We start from the raw sequence: 24018 nt of genomic DNA, 5'->3' as shown, positions 1-24018 counted from the left end.
GGCTTCTTTCCTCTTTGGCATTATGTTTACACACACCTGAATGCTCCAGACCAGCAAGCTGCCAAAACTTCTGTTTTTATAGAGGTGCTCACATTTGCTGATCATCAGTTACTCAACTGTACTTGATTATCAGCACCTGGCTGCTACTTATCCTCTTAATTCCTACAGAAGCAGTAATGGTGTACTTGGTTTTTTACCCACTGCTTCTGCACTATGGCTTAATTTTTGTTTTGCATGTTTTATAATTCATCTGAGGTTGTATTACCTGATTTTGTATGCAAAAACCTTAAGATTTGAATTGTAGTATATCCGACACACGTAGAGTAGTGAATGCACCTCTTTTGTGCATGCATTTGCATTAGTGCCACTGAGGCACAAATGCTAGACATAGCCTAACGGAATGGTCTTTCTCATCTATCTTCATCTGCTGTGCAGTAAACGCCTCTTCACTTATACAGGAGCTCATTACTCACAGTGGCAGCCATTTGAATCTTTTATCAGAGGGATTTTTAATTGAACACTGGCAAATGTGCTCCAAACAAATGGGCTTCAGCGAGCCTGCGAGCTGTGTGTTTGTATGCGTGCGAGTGAAATATTCATCGGGTGAGTTTGCGCAATGCCGTAGCCGTCTGGTTCTGCAAACTGTACACATTAGCTACCAGCCCACATGGGAGATGGCGAGCTGTCTGTAGAAACTGTGTGTGATTCACTCACAGGGAATCATTTCTAGAGTGTAAAAGAAGTCGTAGAAGAACTCTGGAGTTTTAGGGCCTTAAAGTCCCAGAAAAACACCTGCAGCGGATAATCAATCCCACCTGAACAAGTAAATGAAACTACTTTCTGTTCTTGTTATTTTAAAGATCAGCAGTATTTCCCCCTATTTGTAATCAATGCGCATCACATTTGATTGAGTAAAATTTAGCTGTTAGTGAACAATTGGCAAAACCTAATCATACTGTTGCCCCTTTTATTCTCAGCCACGAATCATTAGTCAAACTTAAAGACAAACTGATAACAGACTCATAACCAAATTCAAATTCAAATTTTATTTGTCACGTACACAGTCATACACAGTACGATATGTAGTGAAATGCTTGGACAACTGCTCGTGACCTAAAGAAAACAAAAAAGGAAAAGGCTATGAATAAGATAGGAAATAAATATGAAAAATTAAAAGGGTAAATTTAACTAGGAAGGAATAAAATATAAATTAAGGTTAAAAATGAAATAACTGTACAACACAAATTAGAATGAAGGGTAAATTTAACTGGGAAGAATAAGATAAAATATATAAATTAAAGTTGAAAATAAAATAACTGTACAACAAAATACACAATATAGAACTATATAAGAATGTATGAAGAAATCTAAATATAAATAAATATATACACGATAACAGCAGCTGTACAAGTATTAACCGGAAATGAAGAATATAGTGACCAGTGTTGTGCAAAAACAAAGTCCAGAAAGTCCAGTGTGTGTGTAAGAACCATATGTGTGGGTCAGTACTGTGTGGTGGTGTGATTGAGAGACCGTATCGCCTGCGGGAAGAAGCTCCTCCTCAGTCTCTCTGTGTTGGTCTTCAGGGAGCGGAATCGCTTTCCTGACCTCAACAGAGAGAACAGTCTGTTGTTGGGATGGCTGAGGTCCTTCACGATCTTCCTGGCCTTGGTCCGGCACCGCCTGCTGTAGATTGAGTGCAGGTCAGGGAGCTCGGAGCGGATGGTGCGCTCAGCTGACCGCACAACCCTCTGTAGAGCTCATCTGTCCTGCATGGTGCTGTTCCCGAACCAGGTTAAGATGTTTCCCGCCAGGATGCTCTCTATGGTGCACGAGTAAAAGTTCCTGAGCACCTTGGAGGGCAGTTGGAAGTCTCTCAAGCGTCTGAGGTGGTAGAGACACTGTCGGGCCTTTTTCACCACGGTGTTGATGTGACAGGACCATGACAGGTCCTGCGTGATGTGAACTCCGAGGTATTTGAAGCTGTCCGCTCTCTCCACTGGGCACTCGTTGATGACGGGGGGTCTGGTAGTTCCTCTCCTGCTTAGTGCTGAAGTCCACTATCAGCTCCTTTGTCTTACTGACGTTTAGAAGGAGGTTGTTCCTCTGGCACCAGTTCTCCAGATTCCTAATCTCCTTCAGGTAGGCCGTCTTGTTGTTATCAGAGATCAGGCCCACCACGACGGTGTCGTCAGCAAACTTGATGATGGTGGTGGAGCTGGTAGTGGCCACACAGTCATATGTGTACAAAGAGTACAGCAGGGGGCTCAGAACACACCCCTGGGGGGCTCCAGTGCTGAGAGTGGTGGAGGCTGAGACATGTCCGCCCATCCTTACTGCCTGTGGTCTGCCAGTTAGGAAGTTGGAGATCCACTGTCACATAGATGAGCTGAGTCCCAGATGCTCCAGCTTGGTGGTGAGTGTGGAGGGAATTATGGTATTAAATGCAGAGCTGTAGTCTATGAAGAGCATTTTAACATAATTCCCCCTTCTAGTGTCCAAGTGAGTGAATGATATGTGGAGGAGATGAGAGATGGCATCGTCTGTGGAACGATTTGGACGGTAAGCGAACTGTAGTGGGTCCAGTGTGTCTGGTAGTGAAGAAATGATGAAGTCTCTGACCAGGCGTTCAAAGCACTTCATCACTACTGAGGTGAGGGCTACAGGGCGATAGTCATTGAGAGAAGCAGGGTGGGGTTTCTTCGGGACAGGAACAATGATGGACTCTTTGAAGCATGTGGGGATCACCGACTGAGATAAAGAGATGTTGAATATCTCAGTGAACACAGGAGCTAGCTGGTATGCGCAGTCTCTTAGGATACGACCTGGGATGCCGTCTGGTCCTGCTGCTTTCCTGGTCCAGCGCGCGACCTTCCTCTGAACCGGAACTTCCTGTTTCAGCCTTTGTTTGTATTTTGGCATGAGGAAGATGGCGGCGTGATCAGATTTGCCAAACGAGGGGCGGGATTGTGCCTTGTAGCCGTCCTTGACCGTAGTGTAGCAGTGGTCCAGTGTCCTTTCACCCCTGGTGGGGCAGGTGATGTGTTGATAAAAGTTCGGCGCTGCGCGTTTGAGGTTGGCGCTATTAAAGTCCCCCGTCACAATAAGCGCAGCGTCCCGGTGTTGTGTCTGGTGCTGTGTGAGTGCCTCATGCAGCTCGCATAAGGCGGTGACCGTGTCCGCTTGTGGTGGAATATAAACGGCACTTACAATGACCGATGTAAATTCCCGAGGTAGATAAAAAGGACGACACATGATGGACAGTAGTTCCAGATTTGGTGTGCAGGAGCGTGTGAGAGGAACAACGTTCGCACTGTTGCACCAGTTGTTGTTCACCATTAAACACACGCCGCCTCCCCTTGACTTCCCCGAGTCCCGTGTCCTGTCCATGCGGTGAACCGAGAAGAACTCGGCCGGCTGGATGGCGTGGTCCGGCACCGCTGGGTTCAGCCATGTCTCGGTGAAGCAGAGGAGATTGCAGTCCCGAATGTCTCTCTGGAACTTTATCCTGGCCCTGAGGTCGTCAAGCTTGTTCTCCAGTGACTGGACGTTGGCGAGCAGGATGCTAGGCAGAGGTGTGCGGTGTGCACGAGCTCTCAGCCTGTTCCTGACGCCGGCTCGCTTCCCTCTAGGCCGCCGCCGCTTCCACAGCCATACTTTTATTTTAGTTCCTATCTTCACCTTATTCAGGACTTAATCATGAACTCTATGCTTGAAATGGGGTTCATCTTCCATTTCTTTCCATTCACACGACTGCTAAATCGTTTGAAATCCTGGGTGCACACTTGCGTGTTGACTTCAGCTATTGGACCCACCATCACGGATAAGTGGTTGAAGATTTAACCAGTAATCTGATGCTTTCCTGGGGTGAAATGCCACAAGGTTGTGGGTTACAAAAGGGTCAGAGCTTGTTCATCCTCCTCCTCATCTTGTTCTCTGACCCTGTTGCTCACTGTCTTATTAAATACAGTCAGAACGACAACAGGTCAGGAGGGCAGCAGTAACAAAAATGCCTTCAATGGATATATTCAAGCTCAAAGCAGCCTGTGAGCTTTGCTATGAGGAAGCAAACATTCGTGTGAGTGTGTGATATAGAGCTATGATAATTTTGTATGTTCTGATTAGTTTTTATTTTATTTCAAATTGACTTTTTGTTTTTAATTCAGTTTAGGTTTAATTTAGTTTTCATTAGTTTCAGTGTTACCTTTAGTCTTTCTGGTTATTAATCTATGGCGAGGATATGTGAGAGGCAAGATTTAGGAAAATAAGCACAGGTACTACAATAAAAACACAGAACCTTTTAAAAACTGTTGACTCAAACACGCCCACCAATACCTCATTATTCAAGGTAAATTTTTCACTTAAACAACAGATGCTGCTTTATTTTCTTCCTTTCTTTCTTACAAGGATAGTTTTTATTTTATTTTTTAGTTAACTAAAATGTTTTGCCACATCTTATTTTGGTGTTTAGCTTATTTTAGTTAACGATAACGACCTCGGTGTGGTCGCACGCATCCATCCACAGCAGCAATGTTCCTCCTTCAAAGCTCAGTGATCTGGTAAACAGAGGATCTGGGTGATGACGTAAAGCTGGCGTGCATTTTGGACCGTAAAAGTAGCTATGCATTACCCTGATATCCAGTAAAAAATACTGTGGGTACTCTCATGACTATAGAAGGCATCCAAGCTTCCCAGCTAAGGTCGCCATGGTGTTGGACTGAAGGCACACAAATGAGACTAAACACACCGGCAGCCTTGATAGGGATATCCTGTTTCTCTCTGTGCGCCCCTACTGAGAAGCGAGCGGAGACGAGTTCTCTGAACAACACTGTTAGTCTGAGTAATTGACTGCGCCAGACTTAAGTCATGTTTTGGCTCAAATTGCACATTGTGAAGAAAGTTGAATTTCTTTTCACTGTAATTCCAACTAATGCACTGTTCGGCTTGCAGCCTAATGGAAACACAACAAGCACTCGGATCATTTGGAGAAAATATTAGGCATAAGTTGAAAACATGTTCAACCTTTTATTTCCCCGATCAAACAGGGGATGCAGTCTACCATACAGGTATACAGTATTTAATTGCAATAATTGGGGCTGAATTTCAGTGCAAGTCTTAGTGCCAGATCACAGCAGTGGCTTTTTCCAAGAAAACCCTTAAGCTGTAGTAATGGATCAAATAAAGTCTCCTTATTTCTTAGTAAACACGAGTATGTCAGAAAATTTATATTGGGAAAAAAAGGATAAAGCATGAACAGAAAGTTCCCGTTTCCCTAAAGGTTAATCTGGATTTCCTACATATTGTCACGTCTGTTTTGTCTTAGTTAAACCAGCACTCACAATAGCAGGGCCGTCTAAACGGAACATGGCCGTAAGTAATGTTACCAATTACACCTGTGTTTATCCTGCGAAGGAAGGTCAGCAACGCCGCTCTGCAGACGGGCTGTGCTGTGCATGCTGTGGTGTGTTTAGGGGTCCGCTGAGACCCTGAAGCACAACACAGCACTCATTATAGTTATTAGTTACACCTGTTCTGATTCTGCTATGGTACGCAGAAGCTTCTGCTGTAAAGCTGGTCAATAGACTCAACAATTACCAATATTTAAAAAATAGGAAAAATATAATGGCTTATAGATTCACAGGTTTCATTGCTGTACCATTAATGATGGCTTTTGACACTTTGACACACTTTGACGACCTTCTGGGTTTTTCCAAGGGTTGCTTCCACGTCTGACCCACAGCTGCTCATTTTGTTCTATAGGCAGACTTGAAGTGTGACAGAACCACCTTAGTTCAGAAAAGAGCTGGAATAAATAGCTTGCTTGCTGTCTTGTTGATCCTGGTCAGGATAATCTTAGGCGCTTAAAAAGAAAGCGGCTGGACTTCTTTAAGTTTAAGGCATTTCACCTCTTATCCAAGAGGCTTCTTCTTTGTAGCTCTAAAATCAAACGGTGGAGAGTCCCAGGTATTTAAACCTTAGAAGGGGCTGTCCCTCGCATCAGGTGACCTCAGTACACTACATCACAGGGTGGGGCAAAGTCTCACAGTGGTTTCACCCAAAACCTCTGGTAGTAATGACCCAAGCACATAGTTAACAGTGGGTCAATGACCACATGTTTGAGGGACAACCCCACTAAGGTTAAAATACCTCAGACTCTTTACCTTTATGTTTTAGACCTGAATGAGCCTCGTGGATTGATGGGGAATTTAGTCGCTTTCTTTTTAAGCTGATAGGAGTTGTTTTCTTGGTATTTTACTCCATCATTAGATGGTAAATGGCCTGTATTTATATAGCGCTTTACTAGTCTCTAAGGACCCCAAAGCGCTTTACATATCCAGTCATCCACCCATTCACACACTGGTGATGGTAAGCTACATTGTAGCCACAGCCACCCTGGGGCGCACTGACAGAGGCGAGGCTGCCGGACACTGGCACCACCGGGCCCTCTGACCACCACCAGTAGGCAACGGGTGAAGTGTCTTGCCCAAGGACACAACGAACGAGACTGTCCAAGCCGGGGCTCGAACCGGCAACCTTCAGATTACAAGGCAAACTCCCAACTCTTGAGCTACGATCGCCCGCTAGATAAAACCACTTCAAGCCTCTACATTAAACATTTCACCACATTTTCAAAATCTTCATTCCATATTTAGCGATGAGGGAACAAAATCCCGTCAGATCGTTAACTTACGTGTGTTGAATATGACACGTAAAATCAAATACAAATGGCGACCCAAGCATCGCCATTGAGAGCTTGCTGACATTTAGTTTAAAGCACCTCTGTGTGCAGCTTCTCATAGGTGTAGGAAGGTCTAACCCCGCTTTTATTTGCAGAAGTTTTAAGCAGATTTTGGTTTGATCTTTTTCACGATAGTATTCATTAGGGGCCACACTCCCTCTATCCACATTTTTTTGAACCTCTCATTTCAAAGCATTTCAGCCCTTTTCCCTGACATTGAAACATTTGTAATCTCTAGCAGATAATCTCTGCAAATCTCACCCATGTACAATTCATATACACACAAACCCCTGACACATGCACTCGCACACCTAAATGCTGAAAAGCCTCAGCTCAGTCTCTTCCTGTTTAGTTTTACTGAGTTCTCTCAGGAAGCTTCTGTTCCTGACAAACCAAGCAGCTGTCCTCTGCTTTTTCCCCATCTCCCCAGGAGACTGAGATCAGCACCAGAAGGAAAGAGTGTGAAGCGCTTGATGCAGAGGTGAAGAAAAAGAATCAAACATGTCAGACTTTGGTAAGTGCCCCAAGAATATACTTTGGCCTCTGAATGAAAAGGATGGATGCTAAAATTGATTTGTACCCTGAGAGCTTTGCCTTCTATCATCACACACAAGCCTCCCTTGAGAAAACGAGTGGCAGTGATAGCATGGTTCCCTGGCAGTGACTGAAATGAAAAAAAAAATTGGAACAATTAATTGCAGGGTGCAGTATCTGTGGGTTGGGTTTTGTTGGCATGGGGACCACATTTGAGAATGAGCGATGCACATTGCTGTAGTAATTACTTGTTGTGAGTGATCGTGCACAAACCGAAGAAGTGCTGCGCATCTTGTGCAGTAGTATCTTCACGCTGTGGCTTTATTGGCTTCTTTTGTATACGCAGTCGCTCGGTACAACATAGCTGTGATGTAAATGAACAGAGGTACACAGCGCTGTGTGTGTGTGGTCACAACTGCGAAAGGTCAGAGATATGTTACACAACTCTCTTTCACTTGGTGGTTCTTTAAGGACATTTTCTCATAATGCCCCAGAAATGTCACTCTGCTTCCCGCTGGAGTGGCCTTGACTCAGGACAAAAGGTAAAGAGAAGAAAAAGGGAAACAGACGGGCCCTGCTGATTAGTAAAAGACCAAACAAACGAAAAAAACTACACATTTAATCTTATTATACTGGATTCATCTTATTTTAATCTCATGATATGACAGAATAAGTCAGTTTTGTTGGTTAGTAGAAGTTATATAGAGAGGCTTTCTATTAAATCAAACACAGTGTACCTTTACTTTAGCAATGCTGGCATTTGAATGTGGTGCTGATGTCTTAAATTAAGTCTCGAAGGTTAAATTTATTTTATTTTTTTCTGTTAAGAGCCACTCTGTTGGAGAAAAGCGAGTCGAATTCCTCTGACTGTGTGCAGTGTTGGAGGGTGAGGCAGATCACACAAGACAGCGTTTTTAATTTTACTGTTTGGTGGTGTTGGGAGGGGTGGGAGTGGTGGGATTTGTCATTGAGGCCAGGCTAAATGCCAAATGTGATAAAATAACCAGTGACCAGCAAAGGCAATAATTACCCTGCTATATTTTATTTATTTAACTGGAGAAACATTCTGTACCTGAGACAGGAGGAGTTCTCACGGCTTCTCGCAGCAAGGACGTGTAGACGAGTTGATGGTACCAAGCCAGAGTGACTAATCAGTTTGTTTCACAGTGTGCCAAAGCTGGAGATGCTTCTGTCCATTAAAGTTGAGTTTGAGAGAGAGCAAAGTTTTTCTGCTATGAATTTCCAGTGGTTAAAGTTGGTTACCCACGCACTCTGAGGCAAAATGCTCAGCTAAAGAATTTTAGAGTATGTGTGATAGTGAGAGTAGATAAAGCATTATTCTTCTCTTCTCTGTAGTTTGAGAGCTGGGGGGAAAAAAACTGTAGACATCAAAGCCTCTTTATAAAAAGTTGAAGTTTGGCACCACAATAAAAGTATACGTGTTTGAAAGAGAGTAGTAAAAGACTAGTGCAGATGGCCTGAAATGGAATTTTTTCTCTATGAAAGGTAGGAGCTCGAGGGACTCGGCAGTAATTTAAATGGCACTGTCTGGTCCTGGACCATTTGAATTCATTTCGTCATACCCCCGAGCCCCCCCTCTATAGACGAGCTGTCTTTGTGTGTGGCTTTCTGCCCTAAATAAACACTGCATTAGGACAGTTTTCTTTGCTGCCCTCCTCTCGCCGTCCCTGCCCACAGCAGCACTTCCCTCCTCGCCCATTATTAGCCTGCTGAGTCCAGGGGAAGCTACCCAAAGGACAAACTGTCCCCAAATGGCGAGCAGAAATGGCAGGCTGGTCTCCACAGACTGCGGTACAGCTCTCATCTCCCCCTGCTCCACCAAGCTTTGAGAACAGCGACGCAAACAGAGACAAGACCAGGGAATTTTTTTGTGAGGGGATGGCGAGTTGACAGTAATGTCACTTCCTGTTTGGTCTAAACCAACTCCCTCTCTCTCCTCTGTTTCCTCTACATCTCATGTTAAAAAGAAGCACAAACGTGCAGGATTACCTGCGCTGTTGGCGAATTTTTAACAGTGTCAATAGGAATACACACTGATACTTCTTTTTTTTTTTTTTGACCCAGTGTTGAAATTGCACATTTTCATTAATGTCCCCCCTCATCGTGAGTTCAGCGGCCGTGTATATAAACACATCATCTGACTGAGTGTGTGAGTGACAGTAAACACTGTCACAGCCATCTGGCACCTCTACTTTCCTGGGTATCGGGTGTACAGCTACAGACCATCAGCAGAGCGTGCCTCCGCGAGCATTTAAAGCCTGTTACCATGGCGACAAGCATTAGCTGTATCAGCGTTGCTCGAATATGCGTCTGCGATAATCGAAGATCAGTGCTGAGGGAGACGGCGGGCAGGCTCGATAAGTCCAGGTTCTTTACAGCAGTGCCGAAATTTATCTCCAGGGCATCTTTGTGGTTAGCTTTGTTATCATTAAGGAGCAGTTTGTAAACACAAGCACCTTCTGTTAAAGGTGCGATTGGCATCTCATGTTGCCTTGGACACATGGCACGCACTCTAGGTGTCCAAAATTAATTTGAAGATAGACTATGTTTCTTCTCTTTTTTGTATAGTACAGAAAGTGGCTCATTTTGCTTTTTGCGTCGTGTCCGTGGAATCCTGGTGTGTTAAAGTGTTGTAGAGGTTCAAGTGTAAGGGGGGAAAAGGAAAAGTCTAACTGTGAAGCTGACCAACTGTTTAAAGTCGGTCATCTTCACAGTTCTACACCGTTAGATGATATTTTAGGCACATTTCTGACAGTATAATTGAGTTTATTTATACAACTCAATACCTACTGCCACCTCCTAATAATATTAGAGATTACAGAAGTCATGAGGAACCAGTCTTCAGGTAGGGGAAGTATATGCTTTCTCCTTTTGCTGGACATCTAGACAGCTGGCAATTACCTATTCTGAACGAGAGGAATAAGATGCTTTCATCCACATCGAACAGAGGCCGCTGAATATAGAGTTAGTGGGTGAAATGTTTGCATTGCTTGCGAGTTAAATGGCAGAGTTGATTCATCTGTCAGCCTTATCAAAACTTAACACGTTGCTGCGGCACACGAAGCTGAGTCAGAGCATGTCTGGACCAAATGCACATTTGGAGTAGGAGTAGCCGGGTACTCTGCCCCCAAGGCCTAATTATATTTTTCCACTGCGTATCATTCATGAAACTGTCCTAGCTCTCCTATCCAGATCAAATAGAATGCATTCATTCATTTCCCCCCCTCTTATTGCTGTGTGGCAGTCGCTTTTCCTATAATTCAGTCTCTTTGCTCTCTGTCTGTTTTTTGTAATACCTCCTTTCAGTTAAACTTGCTGTTCTTTGTGTGCGTGTCTGTGTTGGTGTGCAAGAAAATCTCATCTCAGCAGAAATCTCAGGTTTTCAGCTGAATAACGCCGAGGACGGCTCAGTATAGGCCACGCTGTTTTCTGCACTGAAATGCTTCCACAGCTTGGCTCACGGACTCTCCGTAAAAATGTGTCTTGCCAAGGGATTATGACGTGCGCTGATCTGTTTAAAGCATTAACACGTCAACAATATAGAACAAAGTCACAGCTGATTCTCTGTGTTTGACACAATTTGGTTTGCATCGTTATGCGTGTTTTGTCACGTCCAAATCCCCCACCACCAAAAAAAAAGGATTTTAAATGAGGGTGGCAGTCATATTGAAATGCTTAAATCAACAACAAACCAGGATGTCTAAAGTGCTTCAGTATATTGTTCTTTCAGCGTATGCACGGCAAAATGTCAGCTTTTGCTTTTTTTTCTGTAGCTGTTTGTCCTTCAGCGGGAACACCTGGAGGCTCAGCCAGCCGATATTAACACCGAATTGAAGGATCAATGGATATGAATAGGATTGCCAATGCAATCTACTGCTTGTTCGGGAAGCATTAAAATTGACTGGACAGAATCGATGCAAGTGGAATCTTTTTTTTTTGTGACATAAATGAATGAAAAAGCAGCAAAGCTCACCGATACCTAGACCCGGTTTGTAGAGTACGCTTGGGGAGTGTGATCGTGTGTACAGCGTCTCTTTATGTCTGTCTCCACGTTGGTTGAGTGTGGAGTGAGTGCATTTGAGAGCATGAGGGGGGGAATGGATGTTTGTGTCTGTGTGTGCCTGTATGTCTGTGTCTATATGTCAGGTTGGGTATCAGACGCCACCTCTCTGGGGACACCTCAGGCCCTCCAAGGTTTGGAGGCCTATCTCCACCTACCACCACTTCCCCTGCCGGTGGCGGACTCCCTCAGGTGTCGGTGCGTTGGTGGTTCTTTGTGTCTGGGGGTGGGCGTCCAGGTACACACCGGCTCACTCCTTGGTGGCCGCTTATCGGGGCCTGGAGCCTGTGGCTCGCTCGGGCCCCTTCGGGGGTGGGGTGCCCCCGGCCTCTCGGCCTGGGGCTCGGTCACTCAGGCACAGCTGGCGGCCGGCGGAGCTCACGGGCGCGTCACTGCAACTCCCCCTGGCTTCTGCTCCGCGGCTGCTGAGTGAACCCTCATCTGGGACTCTCCTCAGCTCTTACTGGAACAGTGGCGCGGCTGCCCCTCTGTTGGTCTTCCATGGTTTCTTGTGTTCTGGGGGCCTCTGGATGTCTGGAGTTTTGATCTCCTCCATACCTGCTTCACACCCTGGAGGACGGGGCTGTGGCCCCCCCACACTCCCTAGCAGATCGTTACATGGAGAAACCTTTGGAATACAAGCGCGCTGATCCACACAGGTATGCACACGGGTGTTCACTGCTCGTAGACCCAAATTACACCTTTCTTGGCTGCTACTTCGAAGCACATCTGTCCTGCGTGCTGCACAACAACATTGAATATTTAGTATTTACTGCTGTTTACACTTAGCTAGATTAATGCGATGGTGTTGTGTTTAGTATGTTGCTTTGTTTTTGTTTTTTTTGTCTTTTTTTGCTTGTTTTCTATTCTTCTCTCAACAGGTGATCCAGGAGATTTTTATTTTTTTTCTCCCCCCCTTTCTCACTGTCCCTCTCCCCTTCTGTTTTTCCTTTCCTTCCTCTTTCTTTCTCCCTTTCCTATCTCTCACTCATGTCTGTCCCGTCTGTAACATCTGAAAATAAAATATAATAAATAATAAAAACAAAGATCGACCAAATGGACCAATACGGCAATGCCACGATGATCCATTTGGCAAAGTAAATCCATTGGGTATCCTTGTTGGTCTTCAGACAATAATTCTGAATTCTGATGGCTAAAGAACCAAATGGGACAGGCGAAAAAAAAAAAAGCAAAGCTCACTCTCAACTCTCGTACTGTCTTCAGGCTGTTGTGTACTCTGCTTTTCCTTGATAGTGTTTTCTCTTCTATGGTCTTACATATGTGACTTTAATGTATACTGTGTATCGGATGTCACGCTAGTATTGTCATAAGTAGGTGTAGAGAGTAGCAGCAGTTAGAGGCGGGGGTCCAACGATGTGACACGTAACCTATGATACAATATTTTAGCACTTTTAAACATTTTGTGACATGCTGAGTATTGCAGTAGCATATATTGCGATTTATCTTTTTTCAGTGTGTCACAAGTTGATGCACTCCTTTCTGCTGTACTCAAACTTTCCCCAGCTTTATGTTTAACTTCTCTGTAGCCTGGGTATGGCGGCGTCTATGAAAATATATCACGATGCTGTCACATGGACTCCAAACCCTTGTTTTCTACAACAACTATGTGGATTCAGGTCTTTGTAAATAAACTGGGTGATGGATCGTGTCATTTTCTTAGCTCCCGTTGAATCGAGAGGTAGCTTTGTCAAGATAAATGCGCCCACTGTCGGCTGCTTTTTCAGTTGAGCTTTTTTAATATTTGCTGTTTTCAGAATGGCGGCACGTGAGATGAGCCTTCATGTTCGTAGTAGTCCCAGAATATTTTACTTTCATATAGCACTCCCTGGGCCAGCACAGTGGTGTGGTGGTTACCTCACCGTGAATTGGGCCTGGGTTGAATTCATCATCTGAAAAGGGCCTTTCTGTGTGGCGTTTGCATGTTCTCCCCATGTCTGCGTGGGTTCTCTCCGGCTTCCTCCCACCAAACTCCAAACACAGTTAGTGCGGTTAGTGGGATTAGCTTAACTGGTGATTCTAAATTGCCCATAGGTGTGAATGTGAGTGTGAAAGGGTGTCTGCGCGGCAGCTAAGATGACCCTGAAGAAGAGGGACGGATGACTATCCTTGCAAATCCCATGTGCTATATCCATCTGCTTTGTCCCATACTTCCGCAAAATAAATCCAAGACACGTTTGATATAAATGCACATTGTGCTTTTTGGATTCTTTCCACGATATCTTAATCTTAATTGCAACAATTTCCACTCTCACACTAAATATCAAATATGCTGATGTCATTTAAAACAAAAAAACAACAGCATCGTGTGGCGAACTGAAAAAGAATTGATTTTATTATTCCAGCACTAAAAAGTTCCATTTGTTTTTATTTTATATAGTAAGATATAGATATTTGCTCTCACTGTATTGATATTATATGATCTACAAAATATGGCAATACTGTGCTGTAGCATAAAAGCTAAAAGGCTGTAGAGCTTCCCTGTTTCCTTGGCTCGAAGTGAAGAAATTAATTAAAAAAAAAAGGGAATAAACAAATACAAAAATTAGTTTCGGTGTTGGCTATTGTTATTTTTGCCATTTCTGTATAAGATATAAATAGAAAACCATGTGATCGTGAAAGAAAATGTGTCTCTCTGTGTTTTGGTGTGCATGTAACACAAACGTCACGCAGGCTGTGCATTAATGTGCATTAATGTTAGTTCCAAGTTTACCTCTTGGGTCATTTTTATGAAGCATCCTTCATAAGTAAAACATAAAGGAGCAGACTCTCCATCACAGGCCATTAGGATGCACTGTATTTACAGTAAATGCATCATGCATGAGCCATTTAGCTTCTTAGCTCCAGACAAGAAGAACCCTTGGCCTACATGCTGCTGCTGCTGCTGCTGCTATAAATTGCACATCTCAGGGAAGTCTCAAGTTGGCACTGCAAATTGCATTCACGGCATGCCACGCGACTGTTGATTGAATGTAATTAAGTTTTCCTTCTCTCCAATGAAGGGGTTTTTTTTTTACTCCCAGCTTGAAGCACTTGGTAGGAAAGATCATTGTGTGTGTGTGTGTGTGTGTGTGTGTGTGTGTGTGTGTGTGTGTGTGTGTGTGTGTGTGTGTGTGTAGTATTTGAATACATGTTTGCTTCCAAAACGCTCGCAGCAGTGAAAAACAACATTCTCTGAGTTTCTTGTTCTGTTCATTGCTTTGTATCCGAGATGCTAACATAGAAAACTATTATGACATTCTTATTGTTCTGCTGTAGCAGCTGAAGTGGCAGCTTCTTTTAGCGATGCTTTCTAGAGCGTACAAGAGAAACTCAAGCAGTCTTCTTGGATGAATAATGCATGGGTTATTGCTAACAACATACTGGGCTTGAGTGCTGTGCTCTGGTCTAATCTTTGTGACTTGTGGATTTTAAACCGTTTCCTTTCTGCCTCTTTTGCCTAGGAGAATGAGCTTCAAGACTTCCTCCACGAGAATAAGCACTTGAATCTACAGTTGTTCAGCAACAGCCACAAGGCATCTGACTATGAGGAGGTAAGAGGTGAAAGCTACGTGTAGAAAGTTTGCTGTACATAAGTACACACTAATAGCTGCTAACTTGTCACTGCCTCTCCATCTTGACACAATCTGAAGAGTTTCTGGGTCAAACCATAACACAAACAGATTATATGTCCTTTCATACTGGATCAATGGAGCCCATTATCAATGAAATCTACAAGACTTAAAATCCTACACACACACTATCCCTTCAGTTTTAGCCCCAAGACTTCAAAGGCATTTGGAGCTGATAACAAAAAGTCCAAGTAGACCAACAAGGATCCCCAGGCCTCTCTATGAATGGGAAAGCAATTTTGTGAAGCAGCTGACTGGCAGGTATTTACTGTTGGTGCTGAAGAAGGGTGGGATGCTTGTTACTGGTGTCTTATCAGGACATGGGTGGCTCTTGCAGCAGTGATCTCAGCTGTTATCAGACTGACAGATATGAGAGTAGCTCTCTGCAGGGTAGCGCAGATACTAGCCCTGGCTTGCAACCCTGTGTTCTGATGCCTGTTATCTTTGAATGAACTAGGAGGGGCTACTGAGAGAGCCTCCCTCTACCCTTAATAGACTATTGACCTGCTTCTGCTGGATCCAGTGTAGTTGTTCAGTTTGTCTGCATTAGGCGTGGCACCCCCCTCCAGATAGTTTGTAATCTGTGGATGTGGGCCGTTCAGAGGAGACAGACTCGCTGGGTTCTGTGTGTGTTTTGCTTTGCTGATGTCGCTCGAAACGCCCTCCTTGAGGAATCATTAGTCATTCACGGTCGCCCTGAGGAAGGGACTTTACCACATTACGGCCGCAGGAGCCAGTCATCTCACTTCCACTTAGGGGCCTTTATAAAAAGCTGCCTCGTAAGTACCAATACAAATGATCTGTGGAAGACAAATTATAAAGAATATGTAGTGTTGGAAATAGTCACAACGCTTGGTTCAGTCAGATGCTTGGTGCTTGGCTAACAAGGAAACATGAATAATGTATTAATATTTTGGTTCATAGCAATGGGAGTGAGTCAATTATATTACTCTTGTGTTAATTACAATTATATAGTTTTAGCAGAGAAACCAGGCAGTTCTCTTACCCGACCACTTTCTGCCTGTTGCGTGCCATTCAACCGCATCACATTTTATAGTACAGCAAAACCTGTTCAGCGTCATTCATTCCAAAGCAGCAACTCTAACCTTCATGTAGCACGTTATATTCAGCTTGCATAAATATTGTATCAGTCACTGACTGACTAATATGTATTTATACAAATGATATTGGGAAACTGCTGTCTTAATGAACTAGATTACCGAACAGTTTCTGTAATTTTGTGCACTTTCAAAAAAAAAAAGAAAAAAAAATTGGACTAATGCTGCAGACTCTTGGAAACGGCTGTGACAGACTATTTAAGCTCTTCTGCTCTGGAGGCCCCAGCACCAGCACCATGTCTGTTATATAAAGGAACCAGAGTCATTTTTAGTGCTAAGCACAGCTGCTGAAGAGGCCACTTTGTACCGTTATCATTAAAATACATGTAGCATTGTGTTGCATCAGTTGTGAAAGAGTTGCAGTGTCGCTGACTCATTGTTAGATATTTTCTCTCATAGGCTCGTGATTCATGTAGCCTCTGCATCTGAAAAGTGAAGCCACTGGACAAGTGCCTTAAATCTGGTCTGCTAAAAGTCCAGGCTTAAGGCCACTGTATAAAGGTGCATGGGAAGTTACCCTCCTCCTTATCTCATGTACAAACTCAATTCAAATTTTCAGTTGCTAGTTTCAACTATAAAACAGCCATCATGCTCCATTGTTTGCATCATTAAACTTTAGGGTTGCAGGAGGACAGGGGCAGGTGAGGGAACCTGAAAGGGTATTTACCCATATCACATAAGAATGACATGAATCAATTTTTGTGTTCCAAAAATGCTACAAATTAGTGACGATTGAATACTGTAATGCAACTCATCAAAACGCTGGACCTTGCTTTTCCCTTGTGCACAGGTGAAGTCTGAGTATGCCCAGCTCAAAGAGACCCTTGGTGCTGTGACACAGGAGAGAGATTTAGCCCTGTGGGAGAGGAACCAGCTCCAAGCCAAACTGGAGAACCTAGAGCAGGTGCTCAAGGTGAGGAAGCTGGCTCCTAGAACAGACGCTGTCTGTCAGTACTGTGTGCATTTCCATTTCTAGTAATTCATCTGTCCTGGGATTCCTTTTCATTTATGGAGCCTAACCCTTTTGCCAGTACCCCTTTCTCCTATCTGTGCTACACTGCCTCCATCTGGTTATTTTCCGCTATACTGTCTAATGGCCTCGACATGTCTGTTGCCTTCCAGTGTCGTGTTGGGAGGTCTGACCAGGAGCTGTGAAAGAGTAGAAGCTCGGAACAGTCTGCGCTCTTCCCTTTCCAATTTCACCTTTTCACATTGTCCTACCCGACTTGATCTGTCCCTTCCTTCTTTCCCCTTGCCCCCTCTGCCCCTGCTAGATTTATAAGGTATCACTGCTATGTCCATCTGTTGGGGAGAAGCCCATTCTGAATGCTTTCTGTCAACCTCAGTGGCTGTGCTTATCCCTCCCTTTATCCGCGGGCTGCCAGACATACGAATGGTCACGTGGCTATACGACCACAGCACTGCTTAATGTGATTTATGCATGAGGCGGGACAAAGAGTTTGGCTTTACGATGATGGGAGGGGGGAGGAAGACTAGATGATAATGTCACCTACACGTCCGATGACATTACCTATCTTAGATTTTTACTGGCATGTAAATGTCATTTGCTTCTTTCACCTTACAGCGCTGCAAATATTCACATGTAGTGGGAGCAGTGATGTGACACGGGCACACTGTGTTAGGAAGAGCCGAGCATTCAGTCCCCCCCCCCCCGTACTGTATGGCTTCTTTTGTTGTTATGGATGACCACAGACAAGTGAGCACGTCAGAGAGTTTGCTCACCCTTTTCACGTAACACGAAACCTCGCATTGATCACGCAAAGACGAGATCAGAGGACGGCTTTTCAAAGTAACCGAGACGAAACAGGTCTCGTGTTACCTAAAGGGGGCAGCAAACCTCACTGCCGATGGAAGTTTCTCGTTCACACACCAAAGCATCCCTAGTCCTCATCCATGAGCACCTTTGCGCAAGATGAGATCTGATCTTTCCCACGGATCGTTCGACATAAACATGTCTTCACGTGGCATTTGCTGTGGCATAGTTTATGTCTTTCTTGATTTTTTAAGGGTTTAAAGGTCAGTACACTGTTAACCAGCCTCTGTATGCGTTAATGTGTGCACATGTAACACTTCTGAATGTGGAGTTAAAGACTGTAGATGCATTTTGTGTTGGCTCCGTGCCTTTGGGTATTAGTACCACTAACAGCAGCCCTCTCTATGCCCCCCACCCCATCCCCCTTCCTTCCACAATTTTCCCCTCCGGCTCTCCATCCCTACACCCCTTGTGGACAGCATATGCGAGAGGCTGCGGAGCGGAGGCAGCAGCTAGAGTTGGAGCATGAGCAGGCCTTGGCTGTACTCAATGCAAAGCAGCAGGAGATTGACATTCTCCAGAAGGTAAGCGAACTCCAAGCACCAGTGGGGATGGGCTTTTGTGTTTGCCCGGCTTTTGGCGTGTGTCATGGGTGAAAGAGCTTTTTGTTGAACACCCGTGCGAAACATACAGCACAACAAAGGTGAAAGTCAACAGAAACGAAACAGAAGTTAAGGAGTGCATGATTTTCTCTACGCTTTTTCTAGTTTCGCACGAGCGTCTCCGTCGCATCCCCGTCCTGCAGCTGTTTATCAATCCCAGAGCGTTTCTGGAGCACTCTTGTTTGTCACAAGCGAGCAAATCAGACTTTTAGAATCCAAAGTAGACACGACACTTTTTAGAGGTACACTTTAATAAAGGGGGAAAAAAGGCTCGCGCTGGCCATTTGATGGTTGGCCTTCCTCCACTGTGCACTGAAGCTGACTGTAATGTGAAAGCAACGGCTGAGATTACTGATAGTGTGAACATGATAGGAATTGTCACCAATGCCTTCTCTGGCAACACTGTGAGCGCCCTCGTGTTGCTGTTGCTGCAGTGTTCTGACTTCACAGTCAGCCCTTCACAGGCAGTCGTTCTCAGCTTTTTTTCTCTCATTAACAGAAGCTCATTACTGCCTTATCTTCCTGCAGACACTCACTGCTCTCTGTGTTCTAAATTAATTGCCTGCAAAGTAGATTTATGAAATGGTAAAGCCCCGCAGATGCTCTCGTATTTATGTGGAACGCTTTATTATTTTTTTTCTCAACAGATGTTTCTCGTTTTCATAAGAAAAATGATGCGTACGATGCAGTGTTTCCGTATACTCCTTGTCTTTCAGAATGTAAACTCCCATTTTTCTGGAGCGCACTAGCATAAAAAATCAGATCATAAATCTACACCTTTTGATGTAGCCCAAAAACAACTATTCAAACAAACACCCTGGCAAGATGTTCACTGTCTGAAACGGCCATTTACGAATCGTGTAACGAAAAGAAAAACAGCCACAGCAAGAGTAAACGTTGCAGTATTTTTTAACTACGGATACATGGGCAGGCTCAAACTTAGGTTTTTTGCCCATAGATGATGCAGGAAGTCGTCTTCTCTTAAAAATGGCTGTGCCCCAACCACAATCAGCAGTTCCTCTTAGCTTTGCAAAAATGTACAGCTGTGTACTCTGCTTTGCTCCTGTGTTGTTGACAACACAGGAGCATTTATGTCACTTTCACCTCTGTAGCTGATGTTATATCTGAAGGAGGAGCCTTACTATGATTTCTGTGTTGAGGGAAACCATAATAGAAGCAATAAAATCATGTGTGCATCTAACCCCTGGGCTGGTAGTTAGAGATTCTTGTGCAGGTGCTCTTCAGCTTGCAGTTGCTTGATTATATTCAGTTTCTTGCACGCATGTAATGCTTTCATGTTGCACAGCTCTCCGAATGATAAATGACAAACATGCTTAACAAAACATAAAACCGGAGAGGCGAAAATGGTTTGAGAAAAGACGCGATATTCTTTAAGCATTCGGCGATATCTTATCGAATCAAGCCACTGCTGGCAAACGTGAGTGCGGACGGGGGTCCGCGCCGTCTTTTCAACCATTTTCACCTCGCGCACCAATGAATGCCTTTGAGAGATGCTCTTTGTGAGGATCTTTCGTCGGTGTTTTAAACAGAAACTAAAGCACAGCATAAACTGCAATGTAAGTGAACTGCACCTTGTGTTTCTCAGGCTCAGGTTGAGGCTAAAAAGGAACATGAGGGCGCTGTCCATCTGTTAGAGGTGAGCGTCTGGACTCTGGGGGTCTTGGGGGCTTTGCTGTGTGTTTTTGTGTATGCTGCTCGAGCGTTTCCTGCTTTCCGTGACCTCACTTCCTGAATTTTTTTTTTTTTTGTTTCTTTTGTTTCTTTAATAAAGTCTTATTGTTTTAAAACTATCTTGGCCAAAGTGTACTGCTTTTTTTCACAGTATCTTTAAAATGACTTTTGGTATAGAGAGTTGCTTTTGGGGTAAATGAACCATAAAGCACGCAAAAATCTATATTTAGTCTTTGTATTGGCATTGTAATACGGCGATATGTATGCGTGTGTGTTGAAAAGATTGTGATTTTAGAGATGTGTATGAGTGATCACATGTGTGTAATTGTGCTTTATTTCTTTCTTACATCTCTTGTCATTGTATGGATGTGTGTTTATGCTTATACAGAACCACTTGGACAGCATGCAGGTATTTCAGAATTGCTTTTATTTATTTACTTGATATATATAAGTATATATATTTTACGCCTTTGCCATTAGCGGGATATACAGCAGCCTGGTATGTAGTTTGACCCATGGGGCCAAGTAACACCACATTGTGAATTAAGATCAACATTTATCTGGCTAAAGAGATAACATAAAAAAAATGCAGTTATGAGCTGATTTAACTTGCGGTCATGCCTTTTGGCTTTTCAGTACAATTTTTCACATCGATCTTTTCATACAGCCCTTTCAGCTCGTTTCACAAGGCAAGACTCACGAGTGGACTCTTTGAAAGGGTGAAACATGACTAATAGATAACACGGAGGTCTTTCTGGCCTGATCATAAAGAAACATTGATAAAAGAATCAGAAAACCAAGTAACAAAATACACTTTAATTCAATATAAATCACTTGTATCGACATGTATTTGCATCAGATATGTTAAAATTCTATTTACATGTGAGCAAACAAAACTCTCAGGCTAAAATAAGTAAGTTTTTCCAAAGTATAATATTCTCTCTTCATTATAATATGTAGTAGCTTAAAAAGAACAAACTGCATTTCTAGTATAGGATACAGTACCAGACGGTGATGAATGTGATCCTTTTTCCTTTGTAGCATTGCATGTGTGTTTATGCAGCATGTGTTTTAAAAACCGTCTACTTGCCATACAACTAACTGTATGATGCTGCTCAAACTAGTGTCTCCTAATTTACTAATTCTGTTTCATAAATGCAGGAATATATTTGTCTTCAGTCTGCCAGCAGCATGTTATATCCAGCAGCAACCTGCCTGCATGAAACGCTGTTTTAACAGAAATACTGATGCGGCGGGCATCACTGTGTTTTTGGGCGGCGCTGTATAATTCCACGGTCGCTTCAGTATCTTCCAGAGCCTCTCAGACTGCGCTCGGTTTCGGACCGAGAAGTGATTGCTAATGCATTGCATCATTTTACGTGGGAAACCATGCTGCAGCACCTGGAATTTTCTATTGAACCTGCCCAAGCGGTCATGTTCAGTTTGTCAGTGTTAGTCTGTGCGATAATGTTTCCTGCTCTCAACATGTACGGATGATGTTATGCAAAATTTTTGTTATTGTTGAAATCTTACAGAAAGACCAGTACCAACAGCAAGCAGACCTCCGTGCCTTGTGTGTGGGTCTCATCTCAAATCCAGTCATATCCAGTGGTGACGAAATTGCAATGTTGTGTTGCACTCATCTTAAATACACAGCACAATGATAATCCCAGTAAATACAATTATGATTTCATTTATTAAGGGAAAAAAGTTATCCAAACTTAGCAGTTCCTGTGTGAAAAAAGTAATTGTGTCCTAAATCTAATAACTGGTTGTGAACTGCAATCAAGCTTTTTGTGACGACTGGCAGTGAATCTTTCGCTGTGGAGGAATTTTGACCCACTCTTCTTCTCATAATTGTTTTAATTCAGACACGTTGGAGGGTTGTGAAGCATCATCAGCATGTTTAAGGTCATGCCAAAGGAACTCAGTCTGAATCTTAACTCATTTTGCTTTTTGTTTTGTGTTTTTGAGCCATTCAGAGTTGGACTTGCCGATCTTTTTGGACCGCTGTCCGGTTGCACAATCCAAATGTTCTTGAGCTTCAGGTCATGAAGTGATGAATGGATGTTCTCCTTCAGGATTTTCTCTAAAACCAGCCACACATGATCACTCTGCCACCACCATGTTTGTGGAATGCTGTGTTGCTTTCACACTAGGAAAAAAAGAAAAAAAACCTACCAAAAAGTTCAGCTTTTGTGTCATCAGTCCACAGAATATTTCCCAAAAGCGGTCATCAAAACGTCTTTCAGCAAATGTGAGACAAGCCTTTGTGTCAGTGGTGGATTTCTCGTTGGACTCTCTCATGGGTGCCATTTTTGCCCACTCTCTTTCTTATTGTTGATTCATGAACTCTGACCTTAACTGTGAGGCCTGCAGTCTTTTAGATGTCCTTCTGGGTTTTTTGTGACCACTATCAATGCACTTCTGGAGTCATTTTGATAAATTCACCACTATTCAAGCCATATCTCCTCCATTTGGAGATAATAGCACTCACTGTGGTTCACTGTCTTTGTAACCATTTCCAGACCGATAGATGTCAACTTTGTTTCTCGGCTGTTTTTTCAGATTGACGTTTTGAGCTCTTTGAGCCTATTTCACTTTTTCAGACAAGCTGTATTTAAGTGATTTCTTGTTTCAGCAGGTCTGGCAGTAATCAGACCTAAGCTAAAATCAGCGTTCCAAATAAATGTGGTTAATCAAAGTTTATTCATGATTTAACAAGAGGGGAAATTGCTTTGTTCACGCAGGGCCAGGTAGGTTTGGATAGCTTTTTTTCCCTTGATAAATCAAAATCATCATTTAAAAACTGCATTTTGTATTCACTGGCGTCATCTTTAGTATTAGATTTAATATTGAAATTTGTTTTATGATCTGAAAAAATGTAAGTGTGACAAATATACAAAAAAGGGCTATTCTGCATTTCCAGCAGAGATTACGCAAACTGAAGTAAATACCGGTAGTGCATTTTATGGTGGCTATTCTCATCTTCGGATAAATACAGACCCAGTTAGTAGTAGAGCACCAGTGCATACTCCCTGGATGGTGTGGAGTGTGTGGGATAGACTTAAAATAAACTGCACTACTCATGCTCATCACAGTTTGAGAAACACGTTGCCCTCTGCTGCAGTGTGCTTTCAACACTGTTTGCCTCAATTCGCTTAAAGCTTTCTGTTTTTGGTCTTTTTAAGGTCTTACACGGCAATAACAAAAACATATAATATTATCGACCTCATCCTTTAAGACAGTTTGGGTATGCTTTGAAATAAGTTTTATTTGGAGTACTGTTATTATGAACTGTAGGATAGTTGTGCATGCGATTTGTATAATGTACCGTCAGTAGTGGTCAAGAAGTCATTTCAAGGTTTCTTTTCTTTGTAATGACTGATCAGTGTTATTAGTCCTACAGTAAATGTCTGTTTTCTTGTTCACATATAGCGTGAACTCTTTTTGTGTCTTTATCATTATTTTTTATTTTTATTTTCTTTGTCTCCATTCCATCTTTCTCCCTTTCCCATCCTTTTTTCTCTCCTCCTCTGTCTCTCGCTTCTGTCTCAATGTGTCTCCTCCCTCCCCGCCATCAGGCCAAAGTCCGCGAGCTGGAGGAGAAATGTCGGACTCAGAGTGAGCAGTTCAACCTCCTGTCTAAAGAGCTGGAGAAGTTTCGGCTCCAGGCTGGGAAGTTTGATATCCTCAGCACTGAACCCTTAACTGTGTGTGAATCTCCTGGGTCTCCGAACAAATCCCTGTCACAGCTCCTTAATGGACTGGCTGCCCCCACAGAGAAAG

At 43.4% G+C, this 24018-nt stretch overlaps 1 protein-coding gene across 20 annotated transcripts in view; it reads left to right on the top strand.

Annotated features, from left to right (window-relative positions):
* The window catches only part of rimbp2b (RIMS binding protein 2b), a 124804-nt gene that overhangs the window by 74977 nt on the left and 25809 nt on the right, over positions 1-24018 (top strand). For 14 of the 20 annotated variants that reach the window (XR_003274167.1, XM_026188874.1, XM_026188858.1 and 11 more), the window contains 7 exons: positions 7170-7253; positions 14816-14905; positions 16892-17014; positions 18355-18459; positions 20144-20194; positions 20618-20638; positions 23814-24018. Coding sequence is in view for 19 of the 20 variants with exons in the window: in XM_026188874.1 (XP_026044659.1) it covers positions 7170-7253; positions 14816-14905; positions 16892-17014; positions 18355-18459; positions 20144-20194; positions 20618-20638; positions 23814-24018 (679 nt within the window). In the remaining variant the exon portion in view is untranslated. The remainder of the gene's footprint in view (positions 1-7169; positions 7254-14815; positions 14906-16891; positions 17015-18354; positions 18460-20143; positions 20195-20617; positions 20639-23813) is intronic. The other 6 variants (XM_026188875.1, XM_026188863.1, XM_026188861.1 and 3 more) reach the window with 2 other exon arrangements.

This window comes from Astatotilapia calliptera, chromosome 12 (genome assembly GCF_900246225.1).
Source record: "Astatotilapia calliptera chromosome 12, fAstCal1.2, whole genome shotgun sequence".
Lineage (NCBI taxonomy): Eukaryota > Metazoa > Chordata > Actinopteri > Cichliformes > Cichlidae > Astatotilapia > Astatotilapia calliptera.
This window is presented reverse-complemented; position numbering and strand designations above follow the sequence as displayed.